This window comes from Urtica dioica, chromosome 9 (genome assembly GCF_054948205.1).
Source record: "Urtica dioica subsp. dioica isolate 48M chromosome 9, U.dioica_male_clone48M_v1_H2, whole genome shotgun sequence".
In the NCBI taxonomy this organism is placed as follows: domain Eukaryota; kingdom Viridiplantae; phylum Streptophyta; class Magnoliopsida; order Rosales; family Urticaceae; genus Urtica; species Urtica dioica.
In genome coordinates this window covers 24,091,011-24,106,476 of record NC_142764.1, presented here as the reverse complement: position 1 = coordinate 24,106,476, position 15,466 = coordinate 24,091,011, and the positions used below count along the sequence as shown (strand labels likewise).

General features: G+C 31.4%; 2 protein-coding genes across 2 annotated transcripts; both read right to left on the bottom strand.

The window, feature by feature from the left end:
- Nucleotides 1-3,622: 3,622 nt before the first annotated feature.
- On the bottom strand, nt 3,623-5,099 carry LOC149386019 (NAC transcription factor ONAC010-like). The gene is made up of 3 exons (XM_089627452.1): nt 4,816-5,099; nt 4,371-4,717; nt 3,623-4,295 (listed from the first exon to the last, which is right to left on the bottom strand). The coding sequence occupies exons 1-3, from the start codon at nt 5,003-5,005 to the stop codon at nt 3,711-3,713; spliced, it is 1,122 nt and encodes a 373-aa protein (XP_089483578.1). The 5' UTR covers nt 5,006-5,099; the 3' UTR covers nt 3,623-3,710.
- Nucleotides 5,100-8,828: 3,729 nt separating this feature from the next.
- LOC149386018 (alpha-galactosidase-like) lies at nt 8,829-15,179 on the bottom strand. Its single transcript, XM_089627451.1, has 13 exons — nt 14,934-15,179; nt 14,704-14,762; nt 12,631-12,687; nt 12,382-12,520; nt 12,189-12,264; nt 11,827-11,885; nt 11,659-11,724; nt 11,479-11,562; nt 11,311-11,375; nt 11,121-11,203; nt 10,851-10,991; nt 9,865-10,005; nt 8,829-9,068 (listed from the first exon to the last, which is right to left on the bottom strand). The coding sequence occupies exons 1-13, from the start codon at nt 15,098-15,100 to the stop codon at nt 8,979-8,981; spliced, it is 1,227 nt and encodes a 408-aa protein (XP_089483577.1). The 5' UTR covers nt 15,101-15,179; the 3' UTR covers nt 8,829-8,978.
- Nucleotides 15,180-15,466: the final 287 nt, after the last annotated feature.

Sequence of the window (15,466 nt, the reverse complement as noted above, 5' to 3'; positions counted from 1 at the left end):
CATTTCATGGTGATCCCAAGACTTCTCGGACAAGTTAGAGCAAAACAAGAAACTGAAAAAATCTCTTCTTCATGATTTGGAGATTCATAATTGATGATTTTAGATGAGTTCTTTCCAGAGCTGAATATATCTTTCTCTGAGCTTTCCAACTCATGTTCGTTTGCCAAAATCGGAGTTCGAAGCAAGAAGTTATGACCAATTCAAGTTTGTTGCGCGTTTTGGACAGAGGCTCAATGCACCACTGTACTGCATCTTCAATGTCAACAGCAGGCGCACAGCGCCTAAAAGTGGCGCAACGTGCCTGTTCACAAAATTACATCGTTTTGTATGCCTTTTATGTAATTTTTACGCATAAATCACATCCAAGGGTCTAGAATGTTCCGAAAATAATCCTATACTTGGGACTATTTCTCATTTGGGTTTAGACTTGATTTTGGAAGGTTTGGAGAGAGCTAAGAGGGGGTTTGAAGATTTTTGGAAAAGAAGAATGAGAGAGCTTGTGACTACTCTCTCCAACTTATTTCTCATCACCATATTCTCTTTAGTTTTGTCCCTCTATCCCTACCTCTTTTTCATTACTTGTACTTTAACTCTATTGTGTTTCATTTCCACTTTAGCCTGAATATTGTTTAGCTCTTTTGAGATAACTCTTTTTGATCTTGATATAGTCTTGAGACTATATACAGATTATTGGAATTTGAATATTGTTTGTGGATTATTGAATGATTATGTATCTCTTTGTGTTTATGCTTGTGCTCATTTCAATATTGCTTTGTTTAATCATATTCATGAGTAGATAAACACATATGAGGGGTGCAATGTATTTGGGTGAATTGATTCGATTAGTAGATTATTCTAGGTTTGTGCTTAAATGTGGTTTGGTTTGTGGTAGACTTAGGGTAATTAGTATAATTAATTGGGTTAGCTAACTAGGTAGTGAATCTCTAGACCCGTTTATATATCGAGAGGTGATAATCGAGTGTGCTCAACCTGATATCTCATCCACCTACCTGGATCTATAGAAAGACTAGGGAGTTTGTGTAGTTGTTTGAATTCCTGTAGTACATGCAATTATTTGTTTTAATACGATTCAAGCCGAGAGGTATAAATTCATCAAATAATTAAGCCCGTTTCTACTTGAGAGAGATTAATGGATATTCAAGAGGGAATTAGACTAGGTTTACCCAAACAATAGCCGTTACTAGAATCCTTAGAACCGACCGAATCGAAGAATCCAATGAAGTTGCGCCCATTTGCTATCCTTAACATTTGTCAAGTCTTTGTTTAATTACTTTTGTTCATTTTTGCATTTAAATTAATTTCAAATAAAAAGACCATCAAAACCTCTTTCTTTTTCATTTTCATAAGTCATTTAGATTTTTCTAGTTAGTTTGTATCGAAAAACAGACGAATTTCTCGTAGGATTGATATCTGTGTCTTGTGCACATTTACTACTTGATGAAACGTGCACTTGCATCGTATGAGTTTTTTCTTTGAAAGAAGAATCTCCATCCGTGTTAAATAAATATAAGTATTTACGTAAATGTGATCATGTTAATAAAAAAAAAGATGAATATTTACTTATAATTAACGAAATATTAAATATATAGCAATTTTTTTTGTAGAATAACATGAGCTTCCATTAAAAATCGAGTAGAATACCCATGGATATCTTAATATAAAATACACGACAAAACTAAGTTGAATAGAATCTGACACTAAGTACATATAATCACTCATCTTGTGACACATAAAACTTTGAGCACTCATAAGACTTTTTCAAAATGCCCTTAATGGTTGGTGGAAATATCCACTCAACCGAGGTCCGACGATCTTTAAGAAGATAAATCTTCAGCCTGTATAAACAAAATCTAACAGAAATCTCAAATCGAGATGGTGGGCGACAACTAATTCGTCCCCAATAAAAACCACAAATCAACAACAAATTAAAAAGTTTGCACATATGAGAACCATTATTAACAACAAAACCCAGAGAAATCATTGACATCTGATTATTCATGGGAATGCTACAAACACATACAAGCACCTTCCTGTGCTCATCTTCCGGCCCGAAAGCCCCGGCGAGACCGGAAACCCCACCAAGGATCCCTGCAGCTAATCGGACCATCACGCACGCGCCAAACAACAACCGAGCGCCGTCTTCGTCACGAAGCCGAGCCGGCCTATGTCGAGAAGAACGGTCGTTCAATCACAGCAGTGGCACCGCCAAGAACCAGAGAATAACAAGGGGGAGAAGGCCTGCGACGCCGCGAGGTGACAACCCAACCACGGCCAGAATAAGGGGAAACGTCAAGATCCGGAGAGTTGTGGATGCAAAGTCAAAGAGAAGTAAAATTAAATAAAAGAGAAAAGGTTAGAGAAACCAGAAGGCTCCCTCCAGGTCTGAGCTCACCGCAGCGGCGGCGGCCGTAAGAACGCTAGGGTTTACTGAGACTTTTTTATTCTCCGCTAGAAAGAGAACAAGAGTGTGTTTTGCGTTGTTTGTTTCACATTTCATTTCTAATAAATATATAGCAATTTAATTATTATTAGAAGGTTATATATTTAGCGAACTCATCGTTTTCAAGGTGATAGTTAGGTCTGGCTTAGTGGCTTTGGTTCGTTCACATTCAAACGAAACTTAGGGCGTACATAGAGGTGTATACCAAATTATTTCAGGTGCATGCATTCCCCATTTTTTTTAATTATAATTTTTTCATTCACTTGTATTTACTACTAAATCCTAAAATCCCTTCTTAAATCGTAAAACAAAATATTTTGATCAAAAGGGAAACAGTTGATTATTATTTTTGCTTGTATAAATTGTAAGCGTTCACTTAAAGGTAAATATTTAATTACACCTGTGCATTATAAAAGATTTAGAAGTAATATAATGACGGCGGGGAATAATCGTACATCACTGCTTGAAAATATTGCCCCAACTGACCCTGTATTATTTCCTTTATCCTTTTATACGAGTTCTAATATTTTTTATATATTATTTGATGCTCCAATATATTTTTAAATATTAAAATTGTGGTTTAGACTGGTCTATATCAGTTTGGAAAATTGTACACTATTAAGTAATATTAAATTCACTCAATTGGCTTAAAGTATTTTTATAAGAAAAATCACCCTCAACATGTACATTTAGTTCCTCTAACCAAAATTATCGCATAGCTTTCCACGTGAGGAATTATTTACCAAAAAAGTGATTTTTCTCCTCACACTTGAAATCTCCCAAAAACATGTATCCGAAACAGGATATGTGAAGAATATATCAATATCATACACGCAATATACATAGCGATCAAAATGATAATCTCTGAAATCGATTCTCTTAAGGAAAAGATATCATACATATATATAGTTACGTGTTGTATGTGTCTACGCTTCACGAAAAATAAAAATCTTCAATTTATTTTATTATTAAAAAAAATATCCAATTCTACGTACTAACATACACGAATGTCAACGATATCAATATTATTACACATATATAATACTAAAAATCACAAATACAAATATCTCTCTTTAAAAAAAAAAAAATCAATAGGAAAGGGTCTAGGTATATCGTAAGAACCAGTCACCTATATCTATACGTGTACAATTACTTCTAAAAGATCATCAACAAAACAAAATAGAATAAATAAGTCAAGTTTCAAATAATATTACAACAAACAAAAAAATAGCAAACGATAGTCAAATTACTATGAATCCCAATTGATGCCACTATTACTTGGAAGCTGAAATTGAGATGACCCAAGAAGCACTGAGTTCGTGTGAAACGACGTCGCATTTCCCGTGGTACTCTGTGGGATGTGACTTAGCATGGACACAAACGACGTGTCGTTTATTCCGGTACTGTCACTTCTACCGTTGGGATCTCCGTGGAACCGTTTCCCTCCAGTGGAGCCCACAACCTGCCCTACCGCCTCGTCGCTCCAAAACGCAGACAAATGTTGTCGTTTCAAAGATCCCTGCTGTTGATGATGAATATCTTCGCTATTCCCAGACGACAATATTCCGTCGAGAAAGCTGTCGTCGTTTTCCAACAGCGCAGCGTAATTAGCCGGCCTCTTGACGGGCAGTTTCGGAAAATTATTAATCATGTCGTGATGATCGGCAATACTACTATTACTACTACTACCAAGCATGTGGTTATTATTATTGTTACTATTATTATTACTATGGTAAGCTTCCATATTTGAATCTTCCTTGTCACTCTCCATCATCATCCTAACAGCTTGCGAGTTGTTCTTTTTGTAAATCCGACACAACACCCAATCATCCAACTACACATCAAGGCAATAAATAAATTTATATATATCTTCAATTAATTAAAAAAAAATATTCCAGTAAATACGTACCCGTAGCGAGGGCTTTTTGTTGGACGATGAGTTATAATGAGGAAGCTTTGACGAAGAAGACGAGTTATAATTATTATTATTAGTACTATTATGAGGTGGCTCAACGAGACGGTACTCGTGCATGATCCAATTGGACTTGACTCCCCTGGGAGGCTTTCCACCGTAAAAGACAAGGGCTTTTTTTACTCCAACCTTGTGGGTCCCATTAGAGGTCATGATGGGCTTGTCGGTCCCGGTGGCTTTCCAGTACCCGGACGTGGCGGCCCGGTTCGGCCTCGCTCCGTTCGGGTACTTTCGCTCCCTCGGGCTGAAGAAATACCACTCTTGCTCTCCAAAGCTAGCCTTACCTATAATGATGTGTACATATATATATAAATAAATCATCGCAACACAATTCAGACTTTTCACTTGCTCATGCATGTAGGCTAATAATTATCATACGTACTTGGGAGCTCCCATGGGTCGAACTTGTAGAGATCGATCTCGGCGATGATGGTGACCGGAAGAGGGACGGAATTGGCTTTCCTTTTGAGATAGTGAACGACGAGCTCTTCGTCGGTCGGGTGAAACCGAAACCCCGGCGGTAGATTCGGCTGCGTCGCCTGAGAAGCCGACGATGAATCCGTGCTCTCCATTAAAAATTCAATCAGAGAGAGAGATAGAGAGAGAGAGAGACTAAGATTCTTAAGAAATTATGACAAAAGAAAGAAAGGAAAGACAAGAAATATATTAATTAAGAAAGGTGGTGCAAAAATGTTGGCACGCTATATATGTTGGAGTGGGGTTTGGCTTATTTGGAGCGGCCAACGAGGAATCGACACGTGGTGTGGAGGACCGTATTGGTTGATGACGTGGAGGGAGGCGGAGAAAGTGTGTGGGGACAGGCCGGTATTTGTTGGTGGGGCCGGGGTTTGGGGGGTTTTGTGTGTGTGTGCGAGGGTTTGTCTTAATTGGAGCTGCCTCTACGCTTTCGATGTCATGCGTTTCTTATGGAAACAAAACCAACAATACGTCCCCTAAAGGATTTTCGAATTCACGCACACTACAAAAAAAAAAAAAAAAAAAAAAAAAAAAAAAAAACTTGGCACGTGTGAATGCTCTACGATTTATAGGTATTTCTTTTTGTGTGTGTGTGTGTGATGTTTTTTGTTTTGGTTTCTTTTGTTATATGGATTGACGTGATCACTTGGCCAAGTCATCTGTATGAGGACATCGAATATATCATTTAGTATCATGTACAAGGGAATAAATATTTAATGTTTTGTGTATGGAAATAATAACGCTTGATTTTCGTAATAAACGGTTTTATTGTAATACCAAATGGTTAAAAGCACGCCATTTGCCTTAAATGTCGTTGGTTGCAAAATTAATATCGTGTATATACTCCATATATAGTTAGGCCTATGTACACTATACGCTTGTAATTGTAAATTACTTGTGACATGAGTATGTGATTTATGTTTATGCTTTTGGCATTCAGTCTTTGGTAAAAAAAATAACTACCGTCGAGTTAATCTTCATAAGCTGGTTTTTTTTTAAGTATTGTAGAAAAATAGTTAAACTACACATTTATATAAAATTTAACGAAATATTTTAATAAGATATTAACATATGATAGAAAAAGAATGTCATGAAATCATGTTTAAATAGAACAATAATATTTGGTCCGAAGCTAAATCCAACAACGTTATAAAATGAAAGTATGTCGAGAAATAAACATGTGTTTGTAGTCGGTGACGGAGTCAGAAATTCTAGTCAGGGGACAAATTTGAAGAAAAATATTCAAAGGGACAAATTTTATATAAAAAAAATATTATATAAATTTAGGCAAAAAAAAAAAGCTAACAAATTTTGAGTAAAAATTATAATTTCTAAAGGTTCAAGGGGGTCATTTTCCCCTCCTCCTCTCCTTTCTATAATTGATTAGCAAATATAATTATATAAGCCTAGACCAATTGACCTCGAAAACCTAAATAAAATATAGCTATTCATTCCTCGTAGACATGGCTAAACAACACACACAAATCTAAGCATTATATAATCACAAATCGTCATAGGATAGTAAAATCTCGATATGTGCCGGGTATGCACTGTAAAAAGCATGTATGCTTGAATAAAACTCAAATGAGAAATGTTTGGAGAGAGAGAGAGAAGAAATTGCACGATTTAATCTGGGTGACCTAGATTAGAAGCGACATTAGGAAACGACTAGTCGCTTCTAATTCTTAAGTCAGTCAGACTAAATGTCATCGTTTTGTAAAATAAAAAATAAAAAAAGTTGGCGGAGAAAACAACGAGGCAAAATTTCAGATGTTTAGAAGCGGCTTGTCGCTTCTAAATTTAACATATCACAAAATGTCGTCGTTTTTGTTAACATCTGAAAATTTTGGCCGAGAAAACAAGAAAATTAAATTTTGAGAGATTAGAAGTGATATGTCGCTTTTAATTGACAGGAAAAATTTAGAAGCAATTTGTCGTTTTTAATCTTAAAAGTTAAAAGTATGATTTTTTCAATGCAAAATATTTGTAGTTCCCTGGAATAGTTTTAAAGCAACTAATGTCGCTTCTAATTGATAAATATAATTTTTAAAAGTCATTTTTGTGGTAGTGGTAGTCAAACTTATTTGTTGATTTCGGCCAAATCTTTTGGCATTAATGGGTATTAGCTTGTTTGACAGCCCTGATAATTTGAGTTTTATTACATATTAGCTTTTTAGCATTATTATTATTCTTATTATAGTAAGGAAACTTTAGTCTTTTCATTTTCTTTAGGTTGTATTAGGTTATATACTACCGTAGTCTTGTTATTCATCATTATATGTTATTATTCAGATTTTTTTTTGTTTGGAATTCATAAATCTTTAAATTTGTCTTTGGGGGTTGTCTTACTTTTGTGGGCCCGGCTCATAATTTTTTTTTATATATTTATAGTTGTTTCGAGTTGGAGACTGGAGTGACATTTTTCCGTAATTAAAAAACAACGTAAATACATGGACTATACAAATGACTGTGCAGCTTATTTACAGATTATCTTTTGACACTCCACAACTGGGATCAGATTAGGTGACCAATTAATGTAAGTTTAGTAGGAATAAAGTATTAGAATTTGGTTGACTTTTGTGTAATATGTCTCCCTATAGTTTCTTGGTATATCCTGGTTAGGAAGGGGCAATAGAAATGCTATTATAGAATTATCTCGGTCTATTTTTTTTTTTTAATTTCAAACCCTACAATGATTAAACATGATAAAAAGAGAGACAAAGAAAGGAAAGGAACATAGCTAGCTGTGTCATGTTAGTGTTCACACAAAGAGAGGCCAACAATACGACAGAAGGCTCATAAATATTATTGGTCAGTAATTCTTTTGAAAATGGAAAAAGACAAGAAAAGATATGATCAATATCCATTAAGGAAAGCGATACACGTTCGTGGATTTATTTACATAGACACGTCAATTGTAAAAGTGTGAAACCAGAGTACTTATCCTATGACCTTTCATGGTATCCAAAAAGCAAATGGCATACTCACAAAACTACAAAACTGATTATCTCTCAGTCACTTCGGCTATGTCATAAGAGTAGGATAAGAGGAGACAAAATAATGTGAAAAACCACCAAATAGAGTAGACAAATGATGACAATGTTTAGGATTAAATTTTTATGACAATATGGTGATTCAAAAGTTTAGGAAATTATGTGGTGCTTAAATACTGATATGATATTATAGAAATAAGCCTTTAGCGTAAGGCTTCAGTCATATCAATTGATTTAAACATACAAATCATATTTTAACCACATATATAAATTATACACATAAATGAATATTTTATCGTGTATATCATTTATATACATGGTCAATATATATGCATTTCAGACATTAATTATATTTGAAAACATAAAATCATGGTTATTTGGCTAAAAAATTATGAGATCAACTATTTTCAAATAAGATTATTAGTCTAGCTAGAAGAACTAATTTTCGTCTTTTTACTTTTGAATGACAATATTTAGACACATAAAAAATTTCGCTACACAAAATAGCGTAGATACTTATGCCTTCCTGATAGTAGCCACATATATGCTATACTATAAACGAAAATTAGTATTTGATATACATATATGCACCTAAACAACTAACTAGTATAAATATTTTATTTACACATATGTTACTTTCAAATATTTTTAAGTTTATTCTATTTTGTTAATTTTAGACGAATTTTTTACATATTTTGCAATTCTATTAATTTTTAACGATTATCTAGTCTAGCAGAAAGTCATCCTTATGTGAAATATATGTAGGTTCTCGATTATTTTGTATGAAGATAATTACGCTAAAATTGTCTATATTAGTCATTAAACTAAGGTATTAATGCATAGAGTTCGTCCCACAGATCTGGATAGGGGTAGATTATAGTCCAAATTAATTGGAGTAAACTCTGAGGAAAAACTCAAATATAAGATATATTGTAAAATAAATGGCATTTTAGGAAGATGTCATTTTCTTATATTTTTTTCTGCCATTACCTGCTCATATTCAAACATTGGTTGCAGAAATTACAGTTTCTTATGATCAACGCATAGAAATATCAAGGTATAAAAATGGTATTAATCAATGCGGAGCAAGAATATACATTTTACAACCATGTGGAGCTACATGCGCAGTCAACCGGGAACGCAAATTCCTTGATACAAATGAATGCTGCAAAAATAAACAAGGCATCAAATTTATTTATTTATTTTTTTGGAAGAAAAGTCATCATTTATATTTGTACATAGATAGTCATTAGAAAAGCATTGTAAAATAACTACGTATATAATATTAACAAAAAATTTAAAATTAAATAAATTTCGAAAATATCAAGTGTACTAATTAATTCATGTCGGTCGCATAGAATTCATAGATACAGTAAATATTTTACTTAAACATATTTTCATTTTATTTTGGGAGAAACGAATACTGAACATATAGAAAAAAAAAATAGAAATATGAAAAAACAAATTGAAAGAACAAAAAATCACATTTATTTGAAAATAAATTACTCATATAAAAGTTTAAAATATCAAATAAAAGACCAATTTAAATTAATCACACAGTTCTACGGTAATCTTTAACTATTTTACCTAAAATCTTAAGAATAATTCGTTGCAACTAACCAATATCTTAACTTTTTATAACATTTTAGCCAAAATTTTATTTTATTAAGAAAATAGTCTATCAGGCCAAACTAAATTAAATTAACAGCTAATTTAATTTACTTAAGTCTGATGAGGTATTTTGTTAATAAAATTAAATTTTGATTATTTAAAAAAAAAAAAATTGTTCTGTTAAGCTACTGCTTAAAAAATCTTTTAAAGCCTTGTATATTTTACTTAAAAACTACAAACTTGGACTATATTTTAATCAATTTGCTCACTAGCAAGAACTATTTTCTTCTAATTTTTCTTGCATTTATATGTTTCAAATTGATATTTAATATATATAATGATTGTCATACCGCCCATAAGTCTCTGACGACAACTGGGAGAGAAGCTTTGAGTCCGATTTCTGTCCATAGAGCAGATATTTTGGCCCATGACTCACCACGGTTCCACAACACCACCACCAATCTTTTCCCTGATAACGGCCCAGCCCATACCTGCATTATATTACATCACCAAAAACCACCTCTACATTATTTTCACATATAACCACTCAAAAGGATTTTTTATGAATATAACTCTAAATTAATTTTATTACAAAAATAATATTTTACTGTGAACAGTTACTTTCCTTTATAAATAAAATTGTAAATGAAGTTAACATTAACTAAATTTATTAAAAAAAAAAATTGTAATAATTAATAAAAATAATTATTCACAACCTGGAAAACTATTCTCGTGATATAAACTTTTGATAGGTTGTTTCGATGATAGGTTTTATTTAAAAAAAAAAAGATAAGAGTTACCCAGTGACAATTTCCACGTTAGTAGTAGGCCTTGGGTGTGTCATATATAATAATAAAATAAAATGGTCCGAAAATTGGGAAAACATTCCGATCTTGTTTAAAATCAAACTCGCGTTCGAATTTGACCAATCGAGGCATCTAATAACAAGAGTATGTATATGTATGTAAGTTTGTCATGAAAAAATTAAAAAAATAATGGATTTACAAAACAGTCAAAATTTTTCTAAAATTAGTAAAATATCCTAAATATGCAAGAATTAGGTTTCAATAATTTTTAACTACGTAATTCATTTTTTTTATAAATAATTACTTATGTAAATCGGAATTATTTAATGACAGTATGACATAATTTTGAAACATAATTATGGTTATTTTACTAAAAAATTCGAAAATTGAACTATTTTGCTATAAATTTTAAAATTTTGACAATTGTACCAAAAATGTAATATTTTGACATTTTTTTTGCTAATTAATTTGTATCTAATGACTATTTTGTGTAATTTTTGCATATTTTAACAAACTGAGATAGAACATACTTCAAGGCCAGCTTTGGATCTAATTTTCCTGGCTTGAACTCCGAGTGGGTCCTGATTAACACCAATCACCTCCTTGTTTCCTATGATCCCAAGGGTTTCCTTGCTCATAGAGCTGACGTCACACCCAATCAGCAGAGGAGCCTGTAGAAAGAAAGTGAATACTAATATTTGAATAACCATATAGTTACAGTGACAAAACTATATTTATCTCTATATCTTATCTTATATTGGAAGACCAATATATGATCATTCACAAAACACAATGCTTACTTTCATGGCAGCCCAAATACTGAAGTGGGATCGGTACTCATCTAAGCTCATCCCTCCATTTCCCACTTCCAACATGTCCGGATCTATATTATATATTTAGAACCATCACTAATTAATCTTAGTCCCAAACATTTTTTTTTATGTATTTATATTTGTAAATAAAATGCATAGGTGTAGATCTATATGTTACCGTTCCACCTTCCGGGCCCAGCATATCTGCCCCAGACATTGTTTTGATCTGCGAGAGATGTGATACTAAAATGGACACAGATTATTTCATGATTATTTAACAGAGTTTATGACATGAAAATTTAATAAATTACTTGAAGAGAGCAAAAAATAAAGAAAATAAGTAAACCTTTCCCAGTTGTCTTTAATGTCGCCTGTAGTTCGCCAAGCATTGCCGTAATTGCCGGCCCATGTCGCCGGATTCTCTTGTCCCCTGTTACAATATATACTCATTATTATATAAATATATATGTGTATATATATATATAGATGCATATTAGTATGTATAATATGTGTTGATTTTAATTACCATTCACAGATTGAGTAAACTATTGGTCTGCCGGCCTTGTGCAATGCGTAACTCATCCTAGCGTATCTGTAGATTTACATGGACAGAGTAAAAGAGTCGGTGAATGCTAATATTAATCATTAATTATAATAGAAGAATGTGAGGTTAATTAATAGTAAAGCCTATAACCTGCCCTCTGGCTTTGAACCATCATTGTAACAGTTATCATACTTCAAATAATCCACTCCCTGAAACCAATTTTCCCATCATCAAAACTTACATAGACAAAGTTTTGAAGGTGAACCGGAACAATATTGTCTTATCATTAATAGCACCTTATAGGTAAAAAAAAATGTACCTTTTTTAAAGAGAAAAATACGTTTTTTTGTTTTCCGCAATTATTAAAAAAATGAAAATAAAAATTCTATCTAAAGGTTTTTGTTAATGTTCTTCAAGTTGTAAATAATGATTTCTTGGAGTTTTTATACTTTGTATGAATCAAATTAAGAACTACATTAAAATTCAGATGTAGCAAAAATGTGATAACGAACCCATTTGGCAAAAGTTGAGGCATCTTGATCTTCGTGCCCAAGTGACCCCGGCATTGTATTGCTACATGTCATATATCTGTATAATTAATTAATTAATTGCAGTCAGTGTCACAATCCCTTTTGAATTAATTTTTATTTGTTTATTCTGAATTTATATCTGAAAAAAAAAGCATTGACAAGGATTTCAGAGTACCCAGCATCAGAGTAAATGCCAAGTTTCAAGCCTCTTTGATGAACATAATCAGCCAGGGCCTTAATTCCTGAAGGAAAAGTTGACGGTTTTGCCCTTAGATTACCCATCGCATCTCTCTCTTTTTCACCCCAGCAATCATCTGATTGCTCGTTGATGGAAATTTATTTTAAAAAAGAAGTTAGTATTTAGAGTGCTGCCACAAATATTCATTATTCTTCATTATGATATTCCTATTAAGAAATGCAATACCTATATTTACGTATTTGTATCCAAGTGCGGCCAAACCCGTTGAGATTAGAGCATTCGCTGTAAAAAAAAAAAAAAAAAAAAAAAAAAAAAAAAAAAAAAAGTATTTATAGTTGGATATAACCGTAAGATCACGTCTCTTAACGGAGAATTCCGAAGTGGAGGTGATCCAACAGTAATACTAAATAAAGAGATAAATTGTATTATATTAAATATGGTGTAATATTATAATTTATTTAGAGTTAAAATTACACTAAATAATTAAATATTATTTTAATTTAATTAAAACAAATTACATAATTAATATATATTCCAGTTAATCTAAATTTAATTAATATGTTTTAATTAACATCTAATTTAAAAAAATAATTTATTTTCTTCTGTGTAACTTAAATAATTAATTAATACTGTAATTATTTTTATTAATTGTTGAGTTTAAATATTCAATGATAAAAAATTTAGAAGTTAATAGTATTATAAAATTGATAAGATATTAAAAAAATTAGAAGAATTTTTAAATAATCAACGCTTTGTAAATTTTTGATAAATAATCATATTCACAATTTTTTTTAAAGACAGTTTTGCTGCGAGTGATGATTGAACTCACGATCTCCACTTCAGAAGTGGTGTGGAATTATCAAGTAAGCTATGCTAGAAATCACACCATATTCACAATATTGTTCATATGCAATAGTGTATATATTGTGAATATGGTTTATTTATAAAAAATTTACTAAAGATAAAGTAAATGACAAACTAAAAAGTAAATAAGGCTATATATCTAATGGACTAAAAATTAAATATATTGTCCTATGTTTTGATCCTCAATAATAATAATAATAATAATAATAATTAATAATATTGTCATGATCATTTTTTTTTTGAGGAATATTGTCATGATCATTAAATATTGACAATAACAATCAGTCAAGATTTTAAGTTAATAACAATAGAAATAAGTTAATATTTAGTATTATTGAGATCTTGACTGACTGATAATTAATAACAATAAGTCAATAATAATTAATAATATTGACTGATTGTGATCGTGTTTCCCCTGCATATATTCTCCTATGTTTGGATCCAATTGAAATAAAAATACCAATAAAATAAATAATCCGAAATTTGTCGTAACTAGTCATTTTATTGGTTCATTTTGAATTTTTAGTCAAAATTTTATTTTATTATAAAAAATAAAATGCATCAGTCCGTAATAAATTAAATTAACTCTTTAGTTAATTTAATTTATTGCGGACTGATGGATTATTTTTTCAATAAAATGAAATTTTTGCTAATTTTCAAAAAGAGAATAAACTACTAAGTTAATTGTCCCATAAATAAATAGCTATATAAACGTAAATAGCTCCATTATTTAAAGCGATTTTAGTTCATTTAATTTATTACTGGATTTTTTTTAATAAAATATTTTTTTTAACTTTTTAAAAGGACGATAAATTATTAAGTTAACGAATTGCCCCATAAATAAATAGCTATATAAACGTAAATAGCTCCATTATTTAAAGCGAGTTACGCACTATTCCAATAAGGAATACTATTCTTCTATACTATTACGGCCATAATAATAGAAATAATAATACTTTGGACCGCTTCCAACAACCGACAGTCGGCCTAATTTAATTTAAAATAAATAGCTTGGACTAGTTCTCTTCTCAGCGAAACCGAGGAAAACATAAAGTAAAGTTCCCTCAAAAAAAAAAAACATAAAGTAGAGTTTAGTACTCTACTTTTACTATCCTACAGGCTGAGTCAAGTGAAACCCAGTCCAATATTCGATAACCTTTATGTATACTATACATCCCCTGAATCGGTAAACACTATGAATAACAGGGAATGCTCAGAAAAGATTCAAAGTCAATCATTGAAGGTTAAGTCTAAGCAACAATTAACTATTTAATTTGTAATTTTTTATTTGCCTTCCCCGAAAGAACAAGAAAGACAAGAAGAAGACTGTTGAACAGAATTGATTCTACAGTGTTGAATTTGAAACTCAACTTTTATAAGATTTAATAAAAATCATAGATTTCTTGACATTTCACAGGTAGAGAGATTGTGTACCTGTGGTCTTTACGGTTCTCTCGTCTACATTGCATTGAAAGTGATTCCAACTATTCCAACTGCAAAATAAACATTCAAAAGAAGATAAAATTCAGATTAAATATTAGATTTCATACACACATGGATTGAAAAGTCATAATATTATAACGAGTTTATGAATATATATATATATATATATATATATATATATATATATATATATATATATATATATATATATATATATATACCCCATTGGAGGTGTTCGAGCAACGCCATTGGCAATGAGAAAGTTGGAATAATTATTATAATAGTAAGTCTGATTAGCGAAGTTGTTATTGTTAATCATGCCATATGTGACACTGAATAAAATAGCCACCAAAGAAGTGACACACAGAGAGTTTTCTGTGTATCCCATTCTGTCTTTGTGATTTACAGAGAATGGTCTTTGAATCTGGTGAAGCGAAAAAAATTGGAGACTAAAAGGAACTGAAACAAAGTGCTTTTAAAAAATAAAAATAAACTTTTAAATAAATATTTAAAGTATATACACGTAGATTGGAGTTGGACCCCCTGTCGGCTCAACCTTGGCTATTGGTTGGTAGACAAGATCTAAGCAATCAATTTTGCCGTAAATACTCCAAAGATATTGTCTTTTTCTTTTTAATTACGTAAAAATAATAGTTAAAGCTTAAAATCACAATCATGCATATCTATAATACATGTATTTCCGCTAACAATATTGGATATCTTCAACTAGTAGCCCAATTAGAAATAAATTGAA

Bases quoted from the DNA above. Each gene is read 5' to 3' on its own strand.
- LOC149386019 (XM_089627452.1), bottom strand. From the start codon at position 5,005: ATGGAGAGCACGGATTCATCGTCGGCTTCTCAGGCGACGCAGCCGAAT. The intron at 4,718-4,815 runs GTACGTATGATA...ACATCATTATAG, and splicing joins CGACCCATGGGAGCTCCCAA to GTAAGGCTAGCTTTGGAGAG. The intron at 4,296-4,370 runs GTACGTATTTAC...CTTGATGTGTAG, and splicing joins ACAAAAAGCCCTCGCTACGG to TTGGATGATTGGGTGTTGTG.
- LOC149386018 (XM_089627451.1), bottom strand. From the start codon at position 15,100: ATGGGATACACAGAAAACTCTCTGTGTGTCACTTCTTTGGTGGCTATT. The intron at 14,763-14,933 runs GTATATATATAT...TTTATTTTGCAG, and splicing joins GCTCGAACACCTCCAATGGG to TTGGAATAGTTGGAATCACT. The intron at 9,069-9,864 runs GTATGACAATCA...TTATTTTTGCAG, and splicing joins TCGTCAGAGACTTATGGGCG to CATTCATTTGTATCAAGGAA.